We start from the raw sequence: 25,569 nt of genomic DNA, 5'->3' as shown, positions 1-25,569 counted from the left end.
CTCTCCCCTTGTCGCGAATAATCAGAGTTCATAATTAACGATTAATAGCTTTGGCTAGGAAAAGAGAGACGGACTGTCGAAAGTGCCAAAGAAAATAACGGATAGGAAGAGAGAGAGAGAGAGAGGGAATCTTGTTCTATCCTCCCATGGATGCCAGATGAATTCGTTTTGGCAGCCGTGCGCTTCGTTCGAAGACTCCTTCTAATCCACGATGCGATGGAAGCCTCGCAAAGTGTCCCCTCTGGTATCGAACTGCGTACTACTGTCTCTTCTATCGATGGAAATCGATAGTTTTTCCTCGTACAACATGACAAACCTAGACTACCTTCATTCAGGGATGAACGATAAACCAGAAGACGAGCCGTCAAATCCGGCATTCTTTTTTTCGTTGAGACGTTGTAAAAATATAGGGCTTACTGATTAGATGAAAGAAAAAAAAAAACAATGAAGACGTCGATGAACTAAACGAGGAATCATAATATTCATTGATTACTATCGAAGGAATTTTCTATTCCAGTTGAAAGTTGTTTCTGACGGATTCGTGTCTGGGCGTTGCTCGTTCTTCTTGGGATTATACGTGTATATATCCGAGCATCGTGAGTACGCACGCGACAGATGACGTCATTCCGTTTACGTAATTCATAGCGGAGTGCAACGAGGATGAGGCAGAGTGACAGAGAGAGAGAGAGAGAGAGAGAGAGAGACGCCTTCCAAAAACAAAATCGATCGTTTCATCAACGACGTTAGTAACAACTCCTTTCCGGATGATCCGGATATAATAATCATCTTAAAGTAACAAATCAAAGATGTCCAAGAATAAGTTAATGAAACGAAAATCCCTGAATGTCTGTTATCTATTAGAATTTCGTTACGGTATTTCTCTCTAATATGTATCCATAATACATATGTAAAGAATGCAAAGAAAAAGGAAAGGCGCGAGTGTTAGCCCCATGCGAAAGATCTTTGAGAGAAACGGTTCGTGAACCGATCAGGTTTTATTTGCTGCAAGAAAGCCACGCTCGCTTACTTCAATAGAAGAAAACAGAGGTGAAAGCCTTACAGTGCTAATCCAGTTGTCGTTTAATTGTACCGGTATTGCGACCTCGTTGGTGTAACACTGTTCAGGCATCATCCTCTTAAATGATATCAATTATAATGATCGTTTACGATTCTCCGCGTCAATTTCGACATTTCTACGCGACTAAAACTAAAACTATGTTTGCTTCTCCAATATTTCGGTTACAACACTTTATTATTAGGAACAAGCATTCGTACATACATACATATATATATATATATATATATATATATATATATATATATATATATATTCGTATATACATATATATATGTGTGTGTGTGTGTGTGTGTACCGCGCATATGCACGATCGCGAAATCGCTTTAGATGCGGGAAAAAAATAAGACAAGATATTTTTATATCGGATCGTGGGGAATTGGTCGAAGGCAAAGGAAAAGGTGACACGTTGCTATTTTTGGAGAGACAGAACGTGCCGGGCCGATACCTGTTTGAAGTGGCTAGTTTTCATTATACACGCATGCTACTCGTATATCGCGCGCAAACTCACTCGTCAAGGATGCTAATTCTCTTCTCCCGTTCCGTCTTCTTCCATTTTCTTCTTTAGCCATTTTTTATTGTTTCACTTATCCCCTTTAATTTCATTTAGTTGGCGACGATACTTAAAGCTTATCTTTTCTGATTGCGTAGCCAATCTAAATATTACTAAACTTCAATGCGTTCGTCCAATTCTTTGATATTCCATTCGTTTCAATAGATAATTGGATACGTATAACGTGGCGTTGAGACTAATTACGTATATAATGACAGTAAATGGGAAAGTACTAGGAATTTGTGTTAAAATTTCTACGCTTTGACGAGACGCACAAAGTATCATCTCTTTTTGTGGCAACTCAAGCGTCGAAACAGAGACGACGATTCGGTCGATTAATCCGGTAGCGTGGTATTATCGGTAAGTCGATACAGCGCACAGATAATTCTACACCACCGATCAGTTACGCCTCGAAATAAATATCCAAGTTGACGGTACGATTTAGGTGTGCCCTCGATCATTTTCAACGAATTAAAGACGACTTATGCACTTACGCACGACATCTAATTATATGCACACAAAATATCCGTGACCAATAAAAGTGACCATTTCAAAGTCACTCGAATTATTTATAAACTTGAAAAATTGTTTCTTATATCAATGAAGTCGTTTCGTGAGTCACGAGCGAGCGTCCCCATATCGAAGTTCAAATTGAACACACCCTTTTACACGACACGCGTACGTGGCTACTTGTACTGGCAAGACTTGAAATTTTTCTAAGGGTGTCTGCCTGCAGGCAGACACCCTCGACTTACGTCTACGCAAATTAACTCCATTTTGATCACGCTTTAACAAACGGAGCCTGTCTTTTTAATAGCTTTGTACTTCTCATTAGGCGCGCTACTCTACAAAAACCTATCCTTCTTCCTATCTCTCTTTGTTACTACTATTCGCTTCTCATCGAAAGCACCGCGTTCGAGCACCATATTATCTACGTAACGAAATGTGTCTGGACGCGTTGTATTTTTCTTTTTTCCTCTTTCTTCGTAAAAACGAGCTATTCGTAAAAATATTAACAAAGCTGCGAATATTTCAAATCGTTAACATCCAAGAGAATTGCCTCCAACCGCGAGCAGGCACCAAGGGATGCTGCGCGACGACGCGCCGTTTTATTATCGATTCCAATGTCTGCCGTTCCTGCCAGTTCTCCCTTCTCCGCGCTCCCTCTCCCATTCTAACTTCGACCCCTCGCCTTTTACTCAGCCTTTGTACGCACCCTCCTTTCTACGCCCACGTGCATAGAGTTCGTACTTTACGCTGGATTCGTATGCTTTACTGCATCCGATACTGCACGGCAACGCTTTAAAGCCAAACGCTTCAATTTTCTTTTAATCTTTGCGATCAAATACAAATTGTATTCGTCCAAATTGTAAAGAAAATGTTCTCTTTGAAAGAAAAAAGTAAAAAAAGAAAGGAACAATTTTACTCTTCGTGCAATAAAATTATCTAATGGAAACGATCGGCGATTACGATCACCGAACGAGGAAGATAAGGGAGAGAGCGAGAGATAACACAAATCGGTCGCTGACTCATTCACGATACAATGCTAGCGATACCGGCGATTTGCGCATATTTAAATGACGGATGAATGATTCTACTTCACGTTGTTGCTCAAATCTGAACGTACGTTCGTCGTAATTCTCAATAAATGATGTCATCGATTGTCATGCCGTAAGTTAATATCGTGGCGACGTCATCTCATTGGGACCGACGACATTGGGCATAGTTGGTAATGTAAAGGGTGCAGGAAGAGAAAATGGGTCACACTTCATCAATTTGTCATACGTGATGTCATCAAGGGCAATTCTATTCAAGAATTTTAGCCCACAAGATATTAGCACAGTGAGAAACGAAATTACTTAATACCTATTAAGAAGATGGAAACCTACGAAAAAATTGAAAATATTTGTTATTTTTCTTTACAATTTACAAAGATACAAAGATCGGTCTCACCGATATTATACTTCCGACTGGGATGCTTCGCAATAGCATATGGATCTACAACTTTTATGATCGTGTATGTGCAAATTTCATGCAAATGTCGTCCTCCATTGAACGGTAATTACCATTACCGACACTCGACCGTTATTAGATTTCTCTTTCACGTTCAACCAGCAGCGTGTGCCTACAATAAAATGTTAATTACCACGTATATCGACTTACATACGGGATTCTTGCACCGTAAGAAATCGCTGGATTAATGCGACCGGAAGTCGTGGTATAACGCCGTTTAGCTTTTAAATCGTAAATAAAGGGCCGAAGATACATAAAATGTTTGCCACCGCAGCTATTTTTTAATGAAAACTTCAAGTCACCGACACTAGACGTTTCTACGAAGTTCATTAAAATACCAGCAGCTTCTGTGCGTTCTTCTCGTACGGCGTCGAATAGACTAAAGCTTGCATTGTTTTGGGTCGTGAATAGGCGAAAGTTCGCATATATATGCATACAGCATATATATATATATATATACATATATATATATATATATATATATATATATATATATATATATATACGTGTGCAAGTATAATCAATGATACAAAAGTAAATGCATATATCGCGTAGGAATTCGATTGTATAATTAATATGATAACTGTGCTAGATCTCCTGAACGGTCAGATTGTTCATTTCTCTTAAAAAAATATTGTATTTTACAATAAAGAGTATTTAAGCCAGTTGGAATTACGATAAATCGCGAATCTATCGTTATCGCGGTATAAAAATAAAAAAATAATCGGAATTACTTCTTAGATTGCGTCTACTGGCATGATAATGACATAAACCGCACGAACGTTTTCCGCCTAGCGGGATAGACAACGATACGGATTTAACGCTGATGTAATCGCCATGCGATCGGATCTTTATCGACGTGCGGTTGTTAAACGGTTAAAGAGAACATTCCAAGTGAGATGTTATCTTTAATCCATCCTCCAGTGCAGCATGTTTTCGAGCTCCCGACGGCAGGTTGTTTCATCGTCCAAGCAGAAATCCGAAGGAGAGCTTTTTCCATTTGAGTTAGACTCGAGTGAACCTGCTATAGAAAGCAAAGCGACACAGGACAGCTATTGGATCATGGTCCAAATGCGATGCAAACGACTCACTTTGATGTCGTTTAAGGAAAAGGTAATGTGATTAATGTGTAGATAGATCCAAAGGTACGATTTAGAATTAGAACCGACGTCATGTTATGTCACGTTCCACTTTCTCTTATCTTCTAATGAAATTAGAACTTAATTATCTGTTAAACCATTTTTCTTAAATCGATATTCCTTCGAATACGAGATTAATGCGTTTGGTCGAAGTAATTGTAGCTAGGTGCTCTACTCATCTCGCGGATGGCCTTTGGAAGATGAGGAGTGATTCTCGTACGTGTGCGGAATCTTGTTGTTCAGCAGAGAGATAGAGATAGAGAGAGAGAGAGAGAGAGAGAGAGAGAGAGAGAGAGAGAGAGAGAGAGACGCAGCCTCAAGGTCTCGCGTTTAAACACCGTCAATCCGGACTGGATTATTCACCGCGATATTGCATAATCACGCGCTGGCATTGCTACTCCTTTCGAAAATAGCTGTAGCTGAGAGTACTATTCTCTTCCTCTAATCCGCACCGTCTATTCATTTTCGTCATTATATTAGTTGGCGATTGTATCTATGTGGTGGCAAACAGTAGAAAATACCTGACCTGTGAATTTTATCAAAAATTTACGAAAATGAAAACTAATTGACTCCATGGTTTCGGAGTTTATTGGAATAAACGTGAAACTTATCGAAATAACTATCCAATGTCGGATCTTATTCGTAATTAAAATATTGTAACTATTTTATGAACGAACAACCGGTTATATCGTATGAGCCGACCTCGTACGCTATCGTCCATACGGCGCTTCTCTAGAAACAGATAGAAAGAGATAAAAGCTTCTTCAGCGATTCCGTACAAGCACTGGATATACACATTGTGGGATATTGTGTGTGGGTGCGTCTTAGGGTGTAGACGGGATCGAGTAGTTTTTTCTCCTCTTTTTCCGCACGTTCCTTCCGTCGTTCAATTCGAGAAGCTTTAACGGTCACTGAACTTGCTCTTCTGTCTGTTCTTGCTCATCGTCGCGCTGTCCACTCTATTATAGTTGGACGAGCTGGTAGCGTAGGAGAGGTACTCGTTAATAGGCCAAACGCGATTGATCACGTGCCGGCACGTTGTGGAATTTCAACAAAGCTTCCACTCCTCCTGGAGATCGTTGCTTTCACTGAAACTAATAGTCGTGAGATTTTCACTACGGAAAAGACGTTATACTTAGGTTTGCCAAATTTTTTCTGCACGTTTGACTGCTCGTTTAAACGGGTACATTGGTGAAATTTAATTGCGCTCATTTAATCTAACATCGAATCTTGATAATTCACAGATCTTCTCGCATAGCGTTTAAAAGTGCAGTTCCGTTCGTGAAATTGCTTGAATATAGGTGCGTACATAAAAGAGTACAGCGGTTAGCAAGCACACGTTGCACACGCAAGAAACGATATTTTTAATAGCGATGAAAAACGTTTTGGGGGAAGACCAGGTATTGAACGTGGGGCTCTAACGAGAAAGAGAGAGAGAGAGAGAGGGAGAGAGAGCCTTGGACCCACGAAGAACGACGAGCTTTCATAAATCGACGAGCGCCTGCGTATTATTGGACGTCACGCATCATGATGAGTCATTAAGTGATCGTAGAGCTGGAGATGCGAGGGAAGAGTCGTCGTTCTTTCGTCAATTTTTTTTCTTCTTTTTTATCCGTAAGCTCGACCGCTCGGCCGCGTTCTTTTAGCCACCGATATTAACCAGGATATGACGGATTAAATTGAACGTCGATCGAGACGAGTGAGTAAGTACCGCCGAAATCGTTGAAAACGGCAATAGGTTCACTTAAACGGAGAAGCCAAGCGGAAGCGTCTATCAAATTGCGGATGGCAAACCGAGCAGAGTCGCGCCGTTCCATTTATGGTTTCAGAGGGTCTTCCGATTAAGGTCGCGGTACCCACCATCGACGTTCAGTAACGGCAATTCTGCAATTACACGCCCACAAACATCGTTAGCTCGTTGACGCTCCTTAATTTCTTAATGGACACCATTTGACAATATACATTTTTGCATTCCCGTTAATCTTTTTTTTTTTTTTTTCATTGCACGACTTTTTCTCTGATATAGACTGAAAGTACGAATCGACAATGTACCGAGGAAGCGCGATGCATCGTGAAAATCGTGCGAGCCCGTGCGAGCGCTGTCTCTCGGGAAAAAGAATGCGATCGTAATCTATCCTTGTGAGACCTTGACAGCTCGTTCGAGGGACACTCCGTTCTTTTATCTGATTTCATGGCCAAGACCATGGCGTAGACTTAATGTACGAAAATGCTTTGGTATACGAAAGAGAAGGCGTGAAATAAGTTCTATGGCATGCTGCGAGAGGCAATTTGTCTTACCAATGTGATTTAAAAAGAGAACATCGAGTATATCGAAGCAACGATTCGTTAAATTTTTGACGATGCCATCGTATTTCTTCTCTCTTACCCTTTTCTCAATAATAAATTCGCGAGATAAACTAGCTGAGATAACGATCACATCGTTCGGTGTAGTTATTTTCCTACACGTATATACTATTTTCTCGTTATTATAATCGCGATTGCCGTGTTGCACGATAGTCGGACAATTTTTAGTACCTGGTACGGGAAAAGATACGAGCTTTCGTTGGGACAGGTCGAGCGTTTAATGTCGCCTTGAAATGAATTGTTATAATCTAGGAAGAGAATGCGACACGCATTTCCCATCTCACGTTCGCTACCACAATGAGCTTCGACGAAAGAATTATGCAAAGTAAATTAGGCGCGCGAATTAAAGAGAGAGAGAGAGAGAGAGAGAGAGAGAGAGAGAGAGAGAGAGAGAGAGAGAGAGTCTCGCTTGGAACGACGAGATAATCGGCTAATTCTAAGATGGCTTCCTAGTTTTTCTACGCGCCTGTACGGGTCGCTTGTTTTGATATCAACCACGATAGATCCTTTCAGCGTCTCGAGAGAATCCAATGGCTCCTATCAAATGGCTCCTAATCAAATAAAAACCAGAGAAAAACTGTTCGTTCGGCATGCATTATTAACCCAACAAACAGCTAAGGAGTTTCCACACTTTTCCATTTGGTCTTCGTTAGAGTCAATAAATCGATCGTATCAATCGACCGCGTCTAATCGGATGCTAACTTTTAACTTTGAACCATTTGCCATCGCATTATCCGCGACACGATCTAATCGAATGATAAAAATTATGTAATAAATATATGGTATCTATGTAAAGTCTTGTATAAAAATTGACTAATATCGGGAAAGAATAGTTCGTCGAAGAATGTACGACGAGTGTCGTAAATTACGGCGCCAAGCGGTTCGTTGACTTTTTCTTCTTTTCGAGCCATCCTTGTCACACGCGAGAACTAATATTCAAACTGGTCTCGGAGCTATGCCCGTTGTTTATCAAATTGCGAAGCAAGAGTACGAGATAAATCTAGACGAAGAATTTCCATAAAAGAAAAAAAATGTGTTATCGCCAAGCTTTTCTTATTTTAAGTTGATATAGAAACTTTGAGCGTACTTTCGCTTAACGTCAACCTCTTGTCTTTGGATATATCTATAGAGTTTATCTATATTCATGTGTATGCGTTTATCTACATGTACGTATATAGAGTAATACCTCTAGTGTTTGCACGCTTACAGATTCTGCGATACTGACATTCATGATTTAGATATCGAGGAGACATAAGCGACCATGCTAAAATCTAATTCAACGTAAGAGCGAAAACGTTTTGTAACGTCGAAAGAGATAAAGCCAAGTAAATACTTTCCGAGTAGTTTACGATAAGTATATGGTAGCTAGTTGCGGATCGATTCCTTTGAACAGATGTAAAAGAAAATTGAAAGACGCAGTTTTATGTAAATCCATTTAATGCTTTCTACTTTACGGCGTCTTTTCGAAACTAATGGAACAGGTGCATACATAAATATATTATGTCATATGCGTATGAATTGGTACGAAAGCGCCTTTTGACGGCTCTTCCTAATATTTTTCTCATTATCTCGATTATCGGCTAGTCCATTTGGCACGATATATCGTCGATCGAGGTAGCAACATTGCAAAATCTATTTTTCAAGATTTTTCCATGATATCGGACACGGCTCAAGAGCCAAGATGGCGGGACCGTGGCGTCCGACCAATCAGACTTTTCTACCGAGGTACGCAAGAGCCGCGAGGAACGAGGAAATGCGTCAAAGTCGGTGAAAATCAAATGTGTCTAGCACAAAAGAGTTCTCCTCTACCTGTTCTAAATGCCGAATCGTCCTGCTGTAGCCTCTTCGATGCTGCGTCCTCCTTGATGGGATTAGTTTGAACGTCCGTCATATTTCTTATTTAATTATTATTTTTTTTCTTTTTTTTTCGTTATCTTAGCTTAGAGTTTGACGTTACACTTTTTTTCTTCTTCAGGGCTTGCGTCTGGTGCACTCGTTAATGAAAAATTCAGCGATCGGATCGCTGAAAGAGGCGAAAATACGAAACAGTGATCTGTCATCCGAGATTAAAAGAGGAGGAAACGCGCGACACTTGCGACGCGTTTGAACTGACTGTCCTGAGCGCCGACTTGCCGGGCAAAGACACAACTCCATCTCGGAAATATCCGAAGTCAACCGAACTCGTGTGCAACGCGCACGCGAAGTTAGCGTTCGACGCACGAGATTTACCGATGTGTCGCGAATGATCTTTTGGCGGGAGAAAGGAAAGGTGCGTGCGTGTGCGTGTGCGTGTGCGTGTGAGAGGTATTATATTTTTTTCGATATTTTTTCCACCCGTGTCTTACCCGAGATAACAGTCATATTATCGATAAACGTATCTCATTCGGTAATATATGGCCGTGATTTTTCTTTCTTTTCTCTTTTTTCCTCCCTTATCTTACGTCGATTTCCCTCCGCTACGTTTTTATTATCGCTCGGGCATCGGCATTACTTCTCTGAACTCTCCCGATAGCTCGATTGCACTTATCTATTTCCATGCTCGTTTCAAATTCTCGATCGAGTAAATGTAATTATTATTAATAATACATTCCCCTATGAGACCAGAGGGAAAAAAGTTGAATGAATTTAATAACTTTGTTCCAGGTAATAATGATAATTAAAAGTATAAAATTATTAGTATAATAATTTTTCTATCGGATCGTTGACGATATACTTTTTCTTTCGTGTGAAATTTTTTTTTCTTCTTTTTTTTTTTTGACAGGGATAACATGTGAACATTTATTTTTGGCAGTCCCCGAGTCACGAGGACGTGTCATTTATTAAAGTAACAATACGAAGTGTGTAACTGAAAACCGATCGTTTAGTTAAACTTTGTACAAATCTTGTTTAAAATATGAGACCCTAGACGCGAGATCGTACGTTTATTAATCGTGCGTCTCTTTTACGTGTCATTTTTCTTTCTTTTATTTCTTCGTTCGTATTTTCGATGATCTTTTTGCTTCTTGTTTGGATAATCCTGAGGATTTTTATGGATGTTACTTTTTCTTCGTTTTTTTCTTTTTTGTTCTTTTTATTACTTTTTTGTTTTTTTAATGAATTTTATACGGAAATGTGAAGAGATGCGGTCAGCAAGGTGATCGCGCGATGAATTAACAAGGGATGAAGAGAGCATGATGAATATGACAAACGTATCCTTCGCCGATGCGTAGCTTAGAAAGGTAATTGCCGAAGAAGAGTCGGAGAAATTTCTTTGTATCTATGATTCCTCTTGCGTTCTATCGCACAATCTGCGTAGGAACGCTGAAAAGAAGAGTTAAATGTTAAAATATTTCATATTTTGTCGTTGTTTGTAAATGCGACAGGACTTCTCTAAATTGACAAGACGGATTTTAAATTGACAAGTCGTACTGATCGTACGATTGTACGAAACGTACGATATCTAATGTTTTTTTTTTTTAATATAATTCAATCGATATTTCGACGTTCGATCCGTCCTGTCAATTGGAAACAACGTGTCGTTAATGGTACGACTTGTTTGTGTCTAAGCATTGAGAAAATATTACATTGCAACTAATTGCATAGAAAAGCATAGATAGAATTTGGAAAAATTATTCGTAAAGCAATAACAAGAATAGCGACATATTACACATACATATTATTTAAGAAGAATAAGAAGAAATGGAAGAGACTGATTTGGAGTTAAAAGACGGGCACAAACGCGTTGAAGCGGGACAATTGTATTTTGAAAGAACCGTGAATCATCTAAGAATGGTCGATTAAACGAATCCTAAAATGTTTTGAAAAATTGCAAATCGTGCACTGAGGGAAGTAACTTTTCGTTTTTTTTTCTTTTTTTTTTTTTTTTTCTTGTCCCAGAAACGATCGTATTGTTTCAAGTGGGGCTTGGCTCCAGCCGATTCACGGATCTTAACTTACAAACCTCAAGTTCTCGTACGTGCTTTTGTGTAAGAAGCAAAGTTATCGATTTCAGCATCCCTGTGGCGCCGCAAACCTACGTCCTATAAATTGTCGTACGTACGTGACCAGACAAGGCGAAATAAAGCGATGACATTTTCTGATGAGAAAGTAGAAAAATCAAGAGATAGAAAGAGACAACAGAATGAGACGAAGAAGCACATGAGGAAGAAGACAGGGAAAAGGAGGCGGAGGAGGAGGAGGAGGAGGAGGAGCAGGAGGAGGAAGAAGAAGAAGAAGAAGAAGAAGAAGAAGCTAAAGTAGCGTGAAAACGAGGACGCGTCTACTAGACGGGGACACTTACGATCGATGACCTCACAGCGTACCAATGGCATCCGGACAGCTTACAAAAGCACCATCATCTTCTTCAAGAATGCTGCGAAATACAAATAAAAGATGGACGTTTCAAATAAAATGGACAATTACGATGGGCCCGTTTTTGTCTTTTTATCACGTTACTTCCATGTTGTCCGAACGTTTTGGCTGCCTCTATAAATGATTATCTTTCCTCCTCTAAATATAAAACTAGCCGTGCGTCTAAATCTCTAAAATACTAAGGTGATCATCATTCCTGTAGGAGGGTCGGATAGGCTAGTTAATCGCCTGTTAATGTACATCGATTCGACATGTCAACGGGGCATAATAAACTGGACATTAAAAAACAAACCATTGGTTTTTGTACAATCTCTTTCTATTGGATTCTTCGTTCGTGCTTCGTTCGTGCTTCACACTAACGCGATGCAGGTCTTCTAATTTTCTTTACCTCTTTGTTTCTCTAATCGGGATGGTGCATTCAAATATCATAAAAGTAATTAGGAAATGTTTATGCTTACGAGTATAAGGGATGAATCCATCGTCGTCTTCCGGATCCATGCAATCCTTTAACACCGTCTCGACTTCGTTATCGGCAAGGCGCTCGCCTATCGCAGATAAAAAAAATTACAATGAACGATTTACGATCCGACGAAAATGAATTACTTTTATTTACTTTTAAATGAAGAATATTCAATTATCAATTATTCGAATTATCAATTCGTGAATCGTACCGAGCGAGAGTAACGTATGAGACAATTCGGCGGCTAACATGGTACCATTTTCTTGCTTGTCGTAAAGCTTGAGACACTCGACAAAGTCCTCGAAACAACCTTGCTCCTTGTCCTTTTTGCACTGGCTGAAGATTGGCAGGAACTCGTCCAACTTCATCTTCTTCTCGCCTTTCTTCTTGGTACCGCCCAGTTTTTCAATTGTTGCATTTGTTGGATTGAGGTTCAAGGCTCGTAGAACGTTTCCAAGGTCGACGCAGTCGACGACGTTGGTACCATCGGCATCGTAGATAGAGAAAGCAAATTCTGCTTCTATTTCGTAACGAGATACGTGTAAATTTATTTGCTATAATATTATATTGCAAACGTAAAGCAATAAATTCTCCCCGATCGGCCAAATATTCGCGTAGGTTAAACATAAAACGGGATATACGAAATTTGGGTTAATATCATCCTGTAATAGGTACTGCGCGGGTATCAGGTTCAAAAGTCTGAATCTATTTTAAGTCCGAGCATATATCCCCACCCTGGGAACCGATTCAAGAACTCGCTGGTAGAAGTAGTGGGTCAGATTACCCCCGGCGAACCATATAAGAACAGCGTCCTGACTATTTTTGACATCTTGCTCCGACATTAGCGTAGAGCTTTCTTCGTTTCTTTCCTGAAACACGCTCGTTACGTAACGGCACTTTAGTTGACCGACATATTGCTCAATATTTCGGAAGTTCTATCAATCGCTAAAATTATACCGATGATTTCTCCTAATGATTCTTCCTATTGATGATATTATGACAACCAGCAGTTTAATTAATATTATTGATTGATGATTTGCCAAAAGCAATTGGTCCAATTTTCCAAAGTCTTAAAGAGAAGAAAAGAGGGTCGAACACGAATCGAACTCGAGTTCGAGTTAACTCGATGTATGTCTTTTAACTCTATCTTACGGGACACCGACATAAGATATAAAGAACGATATTAATTAATGCATCGCTAATGTCACACGAGAAGGGGTTCCGCTTACGGAACTTTATCTTCACCTAATTATTTAAATCCTCTCTCTATTTATTACTCACTCTCAACGTCCTTGGGGCTGAGGTCTGCCTGTAAAATAAAACACATACTTTTTCAACGGATCTCCCTTAAATCCGACTGTGTCATCCTAATCCTTATTCGAGTATAGTTCGGGATTTTGAGAAAAAAAATATATCATCAAATCAATCAATCTGCGATTTTGATCATGATCATGATCCGAACGTTCGTGTTTAATTAACATAAGGAACGATTAAATTATATGAAAGCTCGACGATCCGAGAAAGTGCGGACTCACCATTGTTGATTGTCTGGTGCTTCTATGGGATGCTGATCTCACGGAGGTAGAAACAGAAGTGGTACCGGGTGTTACCAAATTTATTCATTTTATTTCTACAGATGGCGCGACGATCGAGATAGACGAGAAAGATCATGCTGAAACAAAGTCATCTCGACTAAGGAGAGAGCATTGGCAACGTTGCGGTCCAAAAACAGTTCGAGAGGAAGGAGCTCTGTGCTTAAAGTGTGCTTCCTACTACGATAAATGGTTTTCAACATCGGTATATCAGGGTTGCCAGATCTGCAGTGGCATTAAAAAACCGACACAAAATACATATGTATATAGATTCCGACTCGTCCTTCGATTCCTGCTACGGAGACCCCTCGATGTTGTACGACGATTTTTCAGCGATTTTATACACACACATATGTATCTATATATATATGTATATATATATATATATATATATATATATATATATACACATATATATTTGGACGCAACTTTTATTTCACGTATTATCTGCTAGACCAATTCTACGATTGTTATACGAGTATATGCATATAATCATGGCGAAGTTGCGTGCTTGGTAAACAATCCTAGAAACTGACGATACAATGTTCACGCGCAAGCGAGAGAGGCGTATCTTTATAAAAGTATAATAAAGAATTTTTAGAAATTGGCAAGACACTTTTCAATTTCTTTTCTTTTCTTAACGCGACGCCTTTTTTCTTTCCTCTCCCCCTCAGACGTAATTCCGTCGGTGAACCATGCGATGATCAGACACTGTCCGAACTATTTTTACTTGCTCGGCACACCGTCGACAACCGATCGACGCTACGTTCACCGTGGAGCGTCGCGTTGCTATAAAAAAAAAAGTACTCTATCGGAGCGGACATGTATAAACAAATAGAAAAAAAGAAAAATGCTTCCAAAGTTGCGACTCGGTCCTCGAACAAAAACATCCTATCAATTCTTTCCACGCTTGAATCTCTTTAGGAAGAACCTCTTGAGCCTTCGACCCAAGCTCTCCCTTTTCTTCTTCTTCTTCTTCTTCTTCTTCTTCTTCTTCGACTTGATTGTCTTGTCGGTTTCTTTCGTTTCCGAAAAGATATCACGAGTTTCTTCGATTTCGTCAATGGACATTTGCTTTGGCGGATACTCCGTTACATTTTCCTCGAGATAAACCTCATCGAACGAAAGATTCCTCGAAGAGGAAGCACCTGATATCATCATCGATGACTTCACTTCGTCCCTGTCCTCGTCCACGAATTGCCTGATCGATTGAGTTTCCTCGATGATGCTCTCATGCGATCCTTCGTTATTTTCGATTATCCTAATCAATTTTTCCTCCTTTTCCTCCCAAATCGTAATTTCTTCTTTGATCCCTTTATCAGGATCGTTGCGATTTAGGATCGTCTCCTCGGCCACGATTTCCAACTCTTCGATCATTCGGTGCAGTAAATTGACAGATACTTTGGTGGCGGCATCGTTAGTACCAGATTGCTCTATTTCTTTGGTATATGTCGTTGGCTTTGTACTTTTCTTCTTCGACGACTCGGCGGCGGCATCGTACGCGATCGGCTCGACGTCACCCTGACCTTGGATGTCGGACATCTCGACGAACGTATTATCGTTCGTTGTGCCATCGACGAAGCATGCATTTCTTCTCATCTAATTCGAAAGCAAAGTCAATGAATATGATATTGTGCTCGATATTTATACACACACACACACACACACACACACACACACACTTTTATATATATATATATATGTATATATATATATATATATTGGTAAATTATTTATTATTCTCTTTTTTCAGTTTCCTCTTTCCTTTTCTCTTTTCAATCTCTTCACTTATTACCTGACATTCCAAAAGTGACATGGGACAGGACAATATATAAGACGAGTCACCAATTTGCACACCTCGCAGGCCATGGACCAAACTCTCTGTCACTTCCTTTCCTTCTCCCTCGTTGTAGCTCATATACGTTTCATTGCGTCGCGTATGACTGTGCGACGCTTCTGCATAAAAATAAACCGATATATAAGTACATGCCAATGTCTCCAACGATCGTGTAATGATTTCCTTAGGACCTTTATTGAATCGTATTTTAATTTTATCAGAAGCTTCAAATACTATCCGATCTATCAGGCCTCGTGCGAACGTCTCCACCGTGGTGTCTTGGAGCATTCTAGCTCGATTGGCAAATTAATATGAAAGTTATGCGTTATGAGAAATCGTGAGACGTCCGTCGATGATCGTCGTCTTGCACATATCCTGTCAATCGGCTATATTCAGATGTCGCGAGCTCGAAATGGTCGAATATCGAAAAATTAATCCACAAGTAAATATGTAACGATTGAATATGGCAATGGGAACCATTTTTATATTCGTAAATCCTTTAATTCTATATCTACGTAATCAAATTATTATCAGTTAATACGAAATATGTAATGAGACCCTTCTCGATCTTGGTTAGATTAATCACATGTACGGTTTGATAACAGTATATAAAATATGTAATAAAAGAAATGGCCATCTAATAAAGCGATTATTAACTATAGAATATATAATGTGATCGTTTAGAGGTACCGAGACGTTGATAACTTTCGATTCGTTAAGTTCCGTTTAGATCCGTATTGTTGATAGGATTGTCGAAAGATAATGTTAAAGTTGGAAAAAGGTCGCTCGTATAAATGAAAACGAAGGAATATTTAAGATGGTAATAGAGCGTACGCTAGGTGGGTAAAATGGGTTGCGTCTAGAGTTGGTAAGGTACAGGTGGTGGTGTCGACCGACCCCGACCCATCCTCTTAAGAGAGTAGGGGTGGTCCAGCGAGCAGATTCTTGGGCTGATCGATGAAACGACCGGCGCATTGGATTTTCCGAGAGTCGCGCGCGCACACATTCCCATCGTTTCCACGGCGTACGTAACGTCCCTCTACGCCTCTCAGTTAGTCACGATCCTGGCGTCGTGGTGCATCACCCTTCGGTCTTCGTGTTATCTGTCTAAATGAAAATCACCCAAGTGTGTCATGCAAAGTAGGCTAAAAGACTGGCACGTGATATCCCTCTGATAACTTTGCTCCTGACTTATCGCGCCTGTCATCATCCTGCCTATCAACATTTATCTTACGATAGTGCCTTCTCCGTTATCCGCGCTAATCCTTTGGTCAATGCGTAAAAGCTCCGTTAATATATCCATTGAGCGCGGATTTTCCAAGCGAGAAAAAGAATATTTAAGTGATCGGTCATCAACGTACCTCCTCCATATTTCCCAATAATTTAGGTACGTAACTTCTCTATTAAGCGTATATTCCGTAATATAGGCCATAAACCCATAGAAACGATTGCGATCGAATAGGCAATATACGCGCTAAGTCATTCGAATATTTACGTTGTAAATTGGAAAATTATTGAAAGAGATATCGTCGAATGGTACATATATACACGTGACGATGGTGTGAAAGTCATGCCGACGGGATTGATCGATTTTCTATTAGCAGTACGTGTGTCGTAGACGTAGTCCGTTACGCAAAACGTAAACACGTTTTACAGGTTACTCCAAGAATAATATGGAAAGACGTAGATCCATCAATGGGAGCCTCAATGAACACACTCTACCTATTCCAGTGCAGATGTTCCTCTGGCGACAGTTAAGGTACGATAACTTTAATTAAACTTCCTTATCCTGAGATGAAAAAGAAAATGGATCTTGCTCGAGGAGAAATTTCTTAAATAGATGCAACGTTCCAGGCCTTTCATACGAATGAAACTTGGAAAATTACATGAAGCATCCTGCACGGTAATATCTTTCGATCGAAAGCTTATCAAAAAATTAGATAGATCTTATTTTAGATATTGAACGAGTCATGGAACAATTACCTTAGATAAGTTAAAAATAAGTTCCCCGGTTTGATCTCTTTTTTCCTTTCTTTTCTAATTCTTTTCACGCGGCCACCCCTGCTCGTGGCCATCTCTAACTTCAGTTCTGTCAACACGTGCCAGGCCATCACGTAAGTTCACTAAGAGACCCATTCAAATTAATATAATAAATGTTGAATCAATCGATCGATCGATCGATCAATCAATTAATCAATATTAATTGCTCTTCCTTGCCTCTTTTTTTATATATACGTGTGTATATATATATGTATATATATATATATATATATATATGTATGTATATATATAATCAGGAGATGAAGGAAGCCTGCACGGTCAGTATGTTGAAATGAAAATTTGTGAGTTCTTCCGACAAGAATAAAAGTTTATCTCGTACGGCGCTTATTTCTACTCGCGTAGTCTCTAGAGAAAGTGTTGGTCCAAAATCTCCACAATGATCTGACGCCGTCGTTGAGCATAATATTGGGCGCAGTGCCACGTTGGCGTTTGATTCAGGCAGCACTACCGTACGTTCTCCACGCGACAGCCAATCTTTTGCACAATAGGTGAGCACTTTCGTCCTCGTACATTTTTCCTTTTCTCTCTCCCCCCCCCCACCCCCGCGCGCCCCCGCATCTCTTTTTAACGGTCACACTGGCATTACACTTGGCACCGCTTTTCACGCAAACGCTCCCTCTTCTTATCGTTGCTCTTTAAGGAAGGATCTTCAAAGTCTCGGTGCAATGGAAACGACACTTCTTTATATCCTTCATTGGATCCTACTTGATGCCGCCGAGGAATGTGCCGAACCCGACGTCGATTCAGGAAATCCTTTCCATTATTTATTCTCGATACCGACGATGACGGTAAGGCACAATCAAACGCTTACTCAAAATCGTTACTTTCCTTTCATGCCATTACTAATGGAACGATGGACACGATTTGTTTACGATATTCTTCCAGCTGTTCGTCTATCTCTTCGCTCCGCTCTGCAATTATTTAAAGGATATCGATTTCAAGACAAATTTGCGACTGGAAAACGGATTAAAGATATGGACTGCGATGTACGAATGTCGGCATCCCGATACAGCCTGTTTCACGGCCCATTGCCGGGTAAAGCCTCGCGTATTGTGGAATCGTTCTTTTAAATTCGTTCAACATCATCAAATGCCGGACGATGTTTTCGTCGGTGGAAGTGAGTAACGATCAACGACACGAAAATAATTCCTTCCCCTGGTTAACCGATATGTAGTAACGTGTTCTAATTGCAGACAGCGAGAGCCCACTTAGTCAATCGGTGGGTAATACATTGACCGATCAGAATAATATTTCTCAGAATGTTTCTCAGAGTGTGGAGAAAAAGCAGGACGAGGAAGTAAGTTTTGGCCGATAAACAGATCGTTCATCATACTTATAATATTATTAAGGAACGAAAACGAGAATGTTTGCTTTTCGATAGAGTCCTTGGGTATCTTCGCCAAAGGATACTGCATTTCCGGAAACAATACCCGAAGAGAATTCAGGTGCCGAAGATGAACACGTGGTAAATGAAACATATCACTCTTTGTTGCGTCTCTGATGCATCCACAGATGTTTCTTTTTTTTTTTTTTTTTTTTTCTAAAGCGTATCAAACTCTCACTCCTTTTCTTTTTTTTTCTTGTTTCTCTACATCCCTAGGTTATATTCAGATTGTCGTCACTGGGCGAGTCCGATAGAGGAATCGACGGGGTAAAAGAAGTGTCAACTATATTCGCCGTGAGTTAATTAATCGCAATTAAAGTTTTGCGAGATAAAATATGTCTGTTACCGACGCAGGATGAAACCAGCATATTTCACGTTGCCATGGGTAGAAGTACCGGTTCATCGAAATCTACCCTTACGATAGAGAAAGTAACAGCAATTTCCGGATTGGATAGTTGCAGGCAATATTACAGGAAGCCCTCTCAAAGAGCGAGGTTTATCCTTTTCGATAATAATATTGTATTAATTATTCGATAAATATTGAAGCTAATATTCTCGGTTAATTTTTGGATGAAATAAGAGGGCGATATAACATTTGCAGTACGGACAAGGAGAAAGAAGAAAAGGCATCTAAGACAGAGAAAGAGGCGGAAAAAGAGAAAAGTAATTCAAAAACGTCGGGTCAACATCAAAGCTCGCCGTCCGATACGTCAGGTCAGACGGCTGATCATATTCTCGAGGTTGACATTCGGGCAGCAACGTTTCTTGACGTAGCTGTTCTTAGATGTCTCTTCGTATCTCAGTGGCAAGAAGAAGGAGTATATTGGGCCTTGCAGTTTTTATATCATCGGTCTGTTATAATAATATCATTGACGGTTTCGTATGCTAGCTAATGAGAAAATTTATGAATGAGTTAAAAACTATTTGCACCGCAGATTGCGCAGAATAAATGAGGAGAGTTCAGTGCAACAGATGCCTCGTCGACGTAGTAATTCCTTGCCAATACCAAAGATCGAGGTCTCTATTTATCAGAGTCCCGAGAGCAAAAAGAAAGACGTTTCGAAAGATTTCATAGAGATTCCAGAAGTACGAGATGTTTCTTTGCTGGCGGGTATATATAAAACACTAACATACACATGGTAGTTCGTCCCTCTATCCATTATCGTACAGAGTTCGGGACATTTTCAGAATTACCGTGCCTAACTTGCAAAGGTCACGACGGAGAATCAAGCCACACGAGACGTGCTAGCGAAAAGACGAAAAAACGTATGAAAATGGCCGATCTCAAAGCTTTCGTCGAGACAAAGATATTGTCAAAATCGGAGAAAGCCCTTGAAAAGATTGGTCAGGAAGAGCACAAGATGCTATTCGAACAGGTAATCTTAAATCCCTTTTTTCGAGGGTCGTACACACACATACACACACACCCACACACACAATGTACTTTCATTCTCTTTTTTCATGTATCAGGAATGTCACAGGAGCCTTGATACGGGTGACGACCACTTGACGAGACCAACATCAACGAGTTCGAAAATCTTCGAAGCGAAAGACGTCGATCATATAAAGCATCCAACTAATTTAATTAAAGGAAAGAGCATGCCAAGTTTGAGGTAGGCTTAGCTATTTGCGTGCTTCTAAAGACTCTAGATTTTCGTTTCTTCTATTGTATTTTATACGATTTTTCTCTCTTTAACTTTTGACTTTACTCGTTGGTCCATACGTATATACGGTATATATTATACATGCATATATAGGTAGGCATTTGTTTCTAATAACACTATCTAACAATTTTCTTCATTGTATGTATGTATGTATGTATGTATGTATGTATGTACTGCGTAGACTAGGATAAAATATTAAAAGATTCGAGTTAATAATGTCCTAGCGGAAAGAAAGGACTTTTCGTTGCGCTTAGGCTGTTTGCAAAAAAGATAAGCGTTTCGTTAGAGCGACAGTAATTATTTCATGTAGACTATGATCAGCATTGGGTATTCGATTGTTGTTTTTGAAAGATCATACATAAAACTGGGATATTATCAAAAGATACAACTTGACATGAGAAAATAATTCAATCTGATTAGTTTTAATTAATGATTGAAACAATTCTTATACCCTAACGCTGAAGGGCTCATACGACCGAATAGACAAGCGGTCAAGAGTCCTATAAAATCAGTGCTTACATATTGATAAGCCTATCGTAAGAACTTGTGCGTAATGTCTTTCTCTGTATGTGTCTCTTTTCTCTCTCTCTCTCTCTCTCGTTCGCCCTTTCACCCCCGAACTCGTGCTCAGCTGCTTGATTAACGAGCTGACCGCGGGAGGGTAAGTCATTAACGTCACTCGGAGGAAGTTACGTACTGCCAGTTCGGTTCACACTGCTTCTTTTACGAGCTTCTCGCTTCCGGTAGGGCGCACAGTTATTCCTGAAACATAGTCACACAAAATAAGAAACAAACTCGCACATCAGCACTTTTACTTGGTATCCGAGACAATGCATCACGTCCCTTTACTTTTCTCTCTCTCTCTCTCTCTCTCTCTCTCTCTCTCTCTCTCTCTTTCACTGTCTGTCTGCCTGTCTCTCACTATCGTGTGCCCTTTCGTACATAGTTTTGGTCTCTCGGTCTCTTGATTCCCAGGGCCGGGGGGGGGGGGGGGGGGGGGTTGTCTGTCGCACACTGAAAACACCTACATAATTATCAATTTTTAGTTCCACACTATTCGCTTACACAACAGAAACCATAAAGCATTTTTGATTATAGATATTCTCATTCCCCAAGTGCACAGTGCGTGTAACGAAGCCGACGTCCATTTTTTGTGAAAAAGAAAAAAGAAAAAAAAGATACTCGCTTCCCAACAGCCAACAGAAAGCATCACTGATCATCGCGCTTTTGCAAATTTACCGCCATACCATGCATTTGTCGCTACGTTATACGCTACGTTATACGTTTAAATAGAGGGAAAAAAAAGAAAAAAAGAAAAAAAGAAAAAAAGAAAAAGAAATGGTTTTACCATTTAATGGCAATTTGTACATACTAGTGCATGCAATTAGATGATTCAATCGACGTTGCTTCAAATTCGATCAGAAAGTTCGTCGAGATGGGTATATACATTTTATTGAACAAATAGGTAATTTATAGCACTTGCGTAGTCTGAAATCACGTTTATCGAATTTGAAGCAATAATGAGATAATGAGATTAAATGTAAAAAAGGAAGAAAAGGAAGAGGAATAAATGGAGAAGAAGGAAAAAAAAAAGTGAAAAGAATGTCGAGCATGCTTCGCGGAACAAGAGGCACACGATAGTAGATTAAGGTTGTAGTGCTTGTTTAGGGCTCTCGTTTTTGGCTAGTGTGGCATGGGGTAATACGAAATATTTTTATCGCGATAACTTTCTGATCGATCCTAAATCACCTAGGTACATTGGTGACACGCGTATCGAGAGGAAACAAGGTCGATTTTATAGTCAATCCTACACCGCACCAAACCCTATCATCACCGTCACGGAACACACGCCTACTCCGTCACCAGATTATATGAAACGTCAGGTAAGAATCATGCAGCTTGTTCTCTCTCTCTCTCTCTCGTCGGTTACATCTACTACACTTTATATAACATTTTCAATAACATAATGGATTTTGTGATACATCCACATTTATATTAATTATTTCGAAAAGGGATCGATCGACAGTCAATTGGATGCTATCGGTATGCAAGGTGGGAGATTGGACTTTGAGAGAAAGCCGAGCCTAACGAGATCTCAAACGGATTCTAATATAACTTATATGAGCGACGAGGTGCCAGAAGCTCCTGGTTCAGGTTGTTATATCACCAAAGAGGGTGACATCGATTACCAAGTGGTCTTGAAGGTAAAAGCGCCGAGATTAAAATTTCTACCCTTTGGCATACAATTATAAATATTGATAATATTGGGAGAAAAAACTATCACCCTTTTCCTTTTATTTTTCATCTTCTTTTTTCTTCTTTTTTCTTGTTTTTTTTTTTTTTTTTTTTTTTTTTTTTCAGGCCGTTAATTCGATCGCATTGCGTGACAATACCTGTTGCACGGTTCGCGTCTGCGAAAATATTTTAAACCTCGTTGAACTGTTAATGGACATGGGAGTGATGAAGCAATGTCTTAGAGACGAGTCTATGGGTAGTAATCCCGGTACGATATAGTACATCTGTATCCGTAGAAAAGACATGAAAGAAGAAAACAAATGTCGTCGATAATAATGATAATATCGTATCGTTAGGCTCGGGCACGGGAATGGAGAAAACGGAATCCGTACGAAAGCAGGACTCTCCCTCAACAACGAACGAACAAGATCGCAGGCACGATTCCGATGGGAATCATAAACCAACGGCCCATAATCTTTTAATGAACTGCGTTATCAGAGTACTGAAGCATTTGGGTTGCCCGCACGGATGCTCCGAGGGAATACACGGACCACACGCGGACTTTTGTCGTTCTCAGGGACAAACGATATTGGGAAAATTACATCGAGCGAGTTTCAAGCAATTTTCCAAGTTCCTCAAGACAATGATACGCGAACAACCGATCACGGAAATCCTAGACTTTTTTCATGCTTACGTTGGCTTCTGCGTCGATCCAACTTCCTTGCTATCTCCACTGAGTGAGTAAATTCAAACGGAAGAGAGAAGGATACTCCTTCGAGTATCGCTGATCAGTTATAAAATGCCTAATAGATCAGAAACGAGGCTCCAACAAGTCACCGGACGCGGCATCTCAAGGTGGGTACGCGACGAATTTTGGCGCCGGTATGATGGGCGGCACCGTTTCTAGTAACGTTGGTACTAGTGCGACTACTGCGTCTCACACAATAGGAACGACGACAACTACAGGAAGTACAAATATCGCACCGGTAAACGCATCCTACGGGACAGGTAGCCACGGCGTTCGCGGAATCGAGGGCCAAATAATGAATTGCGTTTTCAAGACCCTTGTTACTCGCTTCGTAAACTCTACGAAAGAATTAAAGTCCCAAGAAAATATAGGGGTTTATTGCGATCTGAGGCAATTCATGACTTATGTTAAGGAAGCTCACGGTGGTATATTTCGGCGTGTGGCCTTGAGCGGCATTTTAGATTCCACCGATCGTCCCAACAAACGTTGCAATAGCAAGGTTCAAACAACACGCGTCATCAGGCACATACACCAATCCGATTTGGAGGAGCACGCGGATATTGGTGGCGATACCTGTTACACGGTAGACGACAGAGGCACCAGAAAATTTCTTTTCAAGAAGAGAAGTACTTCCTCGACTTGCGCAGTAGGTTTTGTCGTTTCTATCATCACTGCGTTTAATTTCTAATTCATTCGATATAGATTTTTTCCCGGATCTCTCTGCAGAGCCTACTTGAAACTGAATTGAACGAGGAGAATACGAAAATAAGCCAGAGCCCATTGGGGAATTTGCGTAAGAAACAGCACGTATTGACGCCTAGACAGAGCGAACGCAACTTAGGAATCGGAGAATCCTGTTTAGGATCAGGAAAGATACGAAAGTCAACTCGTTTTCAAATCGGTGGTATTGGTCAGTTACACCGATTTTCTTTTTCTTTTTTCTTTTTTTCTTTTCTTTCCTATTTCTCAGAAGAGAAATCTTTCTCTTTTCGTTAACAACGAGCTTGATTTGGTTAACAGTGAATTGGTTTCGAAAGGAGTACGGTAGGACCGATTCCACGGACAGTCATGAAAGCAGCGAATCACCCACGGACGGTAGTTTCGTAAGACAACCGAGTCTACATTATTACGGGCATCACCGTAATACGTCCCGAACTAGTCGCGGGTAAGCATCTTGAAAATATATTTCAACGAAAGAGAGAGGGAGATAGGCCTAAGTGAGTAGAATTTTCATTGGAAAAAAAAACAAAAGAAAAAAAAGAAAAAAGACAAAATGAGCTGAACCTTTAATATGTAGGGTTGGACATACCCTACAAAAGGCAAGGCGCCGAATGGAAGATCAATGGAATAAAATTGGTTTTGGTAAGAGCAAGAAAAAGGAAAGTTTAGAAGAGCCAGCCGGTATCTGTGAGTATCTTTTTCTTTTTATTCTTCCTTAAGATATGAAAACTAAATGAAAGCCCATTCCCGTGAATAGATTTTAGCAGAAGAAATTCCATGGAATTGGGCGAAGCTTCGAGGGAATCAGAATTTGTCGTTTTGAAAGAAAGAAGATTAGTACCTCGCACGGCCATCTACGATGGAATGCTGAGGTTTTCTTTCCTATTGGAAACGTGCCAACCTGGCTCCGTACCCGATCACCATTTGATGGCAGCTATATTAGACCTAGTAAGATAATCATAGTAATAAGATTATATATAGGAAATAGTAATAAGGAAGAATCAGAACAATTATTATCACTTTATTTCTTTGTCTAGCCTTACGCGCCAGTAGTCGCCCGTGCCTGTTTGATATTGGAATGCGCCCACCTCGTTCATCAGTGTAACAAAGGGCATTGGCCAACGTGGATGAAATTGAACTTTCCCATGTTCCGACCGTCGGTGCCGATTAATAATCGTAATGCATCGTCAGCACTTAGGCGAATCCACGTATTGCAGAGAACAGCGGGAAAATTATTTTATCAGTGGGCGGAGGTCTCTCTCGATTTGTATAATTGGATATAATATTTCGATATAATATTTTGGCACATTAGGATATTGTCAACGAATGAAAAGAACTTTGTAGCATAGTGACATATTGATAGGATAATTTTTA

At 40.1% G+C, this 25,569-nt stretch overlaps 3 protein-coding genes and 1 long non-coding RNA gene across 26 annotated transcripts in view; 2 read left to right on the top strand and 2 right to left on the bottom strand.

Moving 5' to 3' along the window:
• The first annotated feature begins 1,350 nt into the window (after nt 1-1,350).
• LOC124429231 lies at nt 1,351-14,161 on the top strand. Its single transcript, XR_006943401.1, has 2 exons — nt 1,351-4,754; nt 13,591-14,161. It is a non-coding gene; the product is annotated as an uncharacterized LOC124429231 (long non-coding RNA).
• On the bottom strand, nt 9,922-13,620 carry LOC124429226 (myosin light chain alkali). 2 transcript variants are annotated; one of them, XM_046974239.1, is made up of 6 exons: nt 13,490-13,620; nt 13,236-13,263; nt 12,166-12,474; nt 11,953-12,039; nt 11,424-11,495; nt 9,922-10,444 (listed from the first exon to the last, which is right to left on the bottom strand). In XM_046974239.1, the coding sequence occupies exons 1-5, from the start codon at nt 13,490-13,492 to the stop codon at nt 11,464-11,466; spliced, it is 459 nt and encodes a 152-aa protein (XP_046830195.1). In that variant the 5' UTR covers nt 13,493-13,620; the 3' UTR covers nt 9,922-10,444; nt 11,424-11,463. The 2 variants fall into 2 exon arrangements, with proteins under 2 accessions (XP_046830195.1, XP_046830194.1); XM_046974238.1 differs by lacking the exon at nt 11,424-11,495.
• On the bottom strand, nt 13,552-17,479 carry LOC124429225. Of its 4 annotated transcripts, none has more exons than XM_046974236.1 (3): nt 17,367-17,479; nt 15,342-15,502; nt 13,552-15,145 (listed from the first exon to the last, which is right to left on the bottom strand). In XM_046974236.1, exons 2-3 carry the CDS (start codon nt 15,462-15,464, stop codon nt 14,441-14,443), a joined length of 828 nt encoding a protein of 275 aa, XP_046830192.1. In that variant the 5' UTR covers nt 15,465-15,502; nt 17,367-17,479; the 3' UTR covers nt 13,552-14,440. The 4 variants fall into 4 exon arrangements, with proteins under 4 accessions (XP_046830192.1, XP_046830190.1, XP_046830193.1 ...); XM_046974234.1 differs by lacking the exon at nt 17,367-17,479 and adding an exon at nt 15,575-16,302; XM_046974237.1 differs by lacking the exon at nt 17,367-17,479 and adding an exon at nt 16,218-16,252.
• LOC124429215 (protein unc-80 homolog) overlaps nt 16,377-25,569 on the top strand; it is a 21,108-nt gene continuing 11,915 nt past the window's right edge. For 4 of the 19 annotated variants that reach the window (XM_046974203.1, XM_046974202.1, XM_046974204.1 and 1 more), the window contains exons 1-27: nt 16,377-16,770; nt 17,040-17,142; nt 17,238-17,286; nt 17,471-17,497; nt 17,681-17,701; nt 17,787-17,932; nt 18,085-18,232; nt 18,330-18,561; nt 18,638-18,741; nt 18,826-18,909; nt 19,045-19,122; nt 19,183-19,322; nt 19,430-19,678; nt 19,764-19,939; nt 20,017-20,204; nt 20,299-20,441; nt 21,124-21,153; nt 22,246-22,375; nt 22,505-22,696; nt 22,854-22,995; nt 23,084-23,464; nt 23,520-24,121; nt 24,178-24,385; nt 24,496-24,640; nt 24,773-24,882; nt 24,953-25,143; nt 25,233-25,448. In XM_046974203.1, the coding sequence (XP_046830159.1) occupies nt 17,057-17,142; nt 17,238-17,286; nt 17,471-17,497; nt 17,681-17,701; nt 17,787-17,932; nt 18,085-18,232; nt 18,330-18,561; nt 18,638-18,741; nt 18,826-18,909; nt 19,045-19,122; nt 19,183-19,322; nt 19,430-19,678; nt 19,764-19,939; nt 20,017-20,204; nt 20,299-20,441; nt 21,124-21,153; nt 22,246-22,375; nt 22,505-22,696; nt 22,854-22,995; nt 23,084-23,464; nt 23,520-24,121; nt 24,178-24,385; nt 24,496-24,640; nt 24,773-24,882; nt 24,953-25,143; nt 25,233-25,448 (4,218 nt within the window). In that variant the 5' untranslated portion in view covers nt 16,377-16,770; nt 17,040-17,056. The other 15 variants (XM_046974198.1, XM_046974187.1, XM_046974197.1 and 12 more) reach the window with 14 other exon arrangements.

The sequence above is a fragment of the Vespa crabro genome, chromosome 14 (assembly GCF_910589235.1).
Source record: "Vespa crabro chromosome 14, iyVesCrab1.2, whole genome shotgun sequence".
NCBI classification, from domain to species: Eukaryota; Metazoa; Arthropoda; class Insecta; order Hymenoptera; family Vespidae; genus Vespa; species Vespa crabro.
Note: the sequence above shows the minus strand (reverse complement) of the source record. Positions and strands in the feature narration are given on the sequence as shown.